Raw genomic sequence first — 1,976 nt, 5'->3', positions numbered from 1 at the left:
GATATGAATGGCTGCGTTCAGCAGAGAAAACGGCTTTGCAACTGTTGTGAGATTCTTCAACATGATTGATTCTTGCCTTTAGTTCTTCACGGATCTAAATGTATAAACCAATCATATTAAAGAATTTTACAACAGTTGCAAAGCCGCTTTTTCTGCTGAACGCAGCCAATGCTTACAAGCGCTGTAAGCGCTAAACCAAACGCAGCCGAAGTATCGTTTCGTTCGAGGTGTATACTCTATGGCGATGGAATAGAACGCGCAAACCGAGGAACGAAGCGCGGCGAATAGACGAGTGGATGTTCGTGGGCCATCGTAGCCGGTATCGATTCGTGGTTGTTCTTACCTGATCTTCCGGCTACTAGCGCTCCGGCCGATTTGAGCGCCTGTACCGACGCGGTCATCACGCCACACGCGGTGCCGTTATGACGGATCCGCGCATCGCCGCATATCGTACGCGGTTCGGCGACCGTGTGGCAGTTCCTTACGCGCGAACGGAAGGCCCCGCTGAGTAATGGCGCGCCGGGATGCTAACGAGTAGTAGCCCAGCTGACCACCGAATGGCGGACAACATGGTAGCTCGCAGTGGCCGTGCACCGGGAGGCGATACGTTTCCGCATACGTGAGCTACGACCGGCTGCGAGAGGTGGACGGGCGGAAGGGTGGGACGGTTGGGACGGTGAGGTTTGGGCTACGATGAGTACTGACAGTCATGATCAGACGAAACCCTGTAAAACACCCGTGAAGAGCGAGGAGGAGAGCGCGTTCGATGGTAAACGGATTAAAAAGGAGCGCAGTGACACTTGTGTGGAGAATGGCGACGCCGCTTCCATTGCCGTCGCTACCTCTACCTCTTCAGCCACCGTCACCGCTGCTGTTGCTGCCGCCGCCAATACCATCACCACCAACATCACCGCCACGACCGTGCTCGAGAAACGACAGCCACCGGCCGGCAGATTTGCCTCAAACGGCTTTCACGGGGATGGCGATCAGCTGCAGGACCTCGTTGCGACCAAATTCGCGACTTTGGCCAACCACGGTGTCTCTTCTAAGCAGGACAAGATTCGGATTATGATAGAGGATGGCATTAGGTTAAGTCGTTTTTAAGTTTTCAGAAAATTTGATTTCAATTTCCATTTCTTCTGGGATTACAATTTATTACGATGCACCTAATTTACAACAAGTACTTTGATGTGTACCAATGCATACCAAGTGCTTGGTGTAAACTAGGTAATTGATATACTGCTCGATTCTATTTCGAGATTTATTTTTGCTTGTTTTTGTTATCAATACAGTAGGATAATCTCAGTGAGCAAAATGTTTATAATATTCCAGCAGTTTGTCACCAAAATATTGCTGCAGATTTGCTGATAACAGATCTAACAACAGATTGTTGTAAAAAAATGAACAAAGTCGTTATTTCATATATATTTTATAATGATTTAAACGGAATGTATTGTTTAAATAGTTAATAAGTAGTAGATTCTGATTAGTTTTTATTGGTAATATATCATTCTGTTAGTAGATTCTGTTTTGCTGACATCCTGCTGGCAAAATTTGTAGTGTATTCTTTGCAAAATCTATTTTTGATTTAACTATTTGAAATATTCTTTTTATTCAAAATTTCTTATATATGTGATAACAGAATCGAGAATTGAATTTAGGTTTTTGTATATGCTTGACTTTAAAATAAGTAACATATAAAAGACTAGAGAGTTCTGTACTGATTTTTTTGTAGTAATATACAGTAATAATACACAGTATTAGAATATCTAACTAATTAATATTTAATATTTAACCTTTAAACCACCACATCTCAATAAATTACACTAACCACAATGTTGGTCTGACAGACCGCTATTATGCTCTCGCTAATCTTATAAGTTATGTATAATAAAAATGTATGTTTTCTGAATATTTGTGATGGGGAAAAAGAAAACTATGTTTTAATGTGAGGGTTAATAAAAAAATCTCGTATA

General features: G+C 42.4%; 1 protein-coding gene across 1 annotated transcript in view; it reads left to right on the top strand.

Annotated features, from left to right (window-relative positions):
* Positions 1–246: 246 nt before the first annotated feature.
* Positions 247–1,976, top strand: part of LOC105458288 (DNA-binding protein RFX7) — a gene marked incomplete at its 3' end in the record, with an annotated part of 5,068 nt that continues 3,338 nt past the window's right edge. Inside the window, exon 1 of the mRNA XM_011703462.1 lies at positions 247–1,088. Coding sequence (XP_011701764.1) covers positions 694–1,088 — 395 coding nt within the window. The remainder of the gene's footprint in view (positions 1,089–1,976) is intronic.

The sequence above is a fragment of the Wasmannia auropunctata genome, unplaced genomic scaffold (assembly GCF_000956235.1).
Source record: "Wasmannia auropunctata unplaced genomic scaffold, wasmannia.A_1.0 LD334552.1, whole genome shotgun sequence".
Taxonomy (NCBI): domain Eukaryota; kingdom Metazoa; phylum Arthropoda; class Insecta; order Hymenoptera; family Formicidae; genus Wasmannia; species Wasmannia auropunctata.
This window is presented reverse-complemented; position numbering and strand designations above follow the sequence as displayed.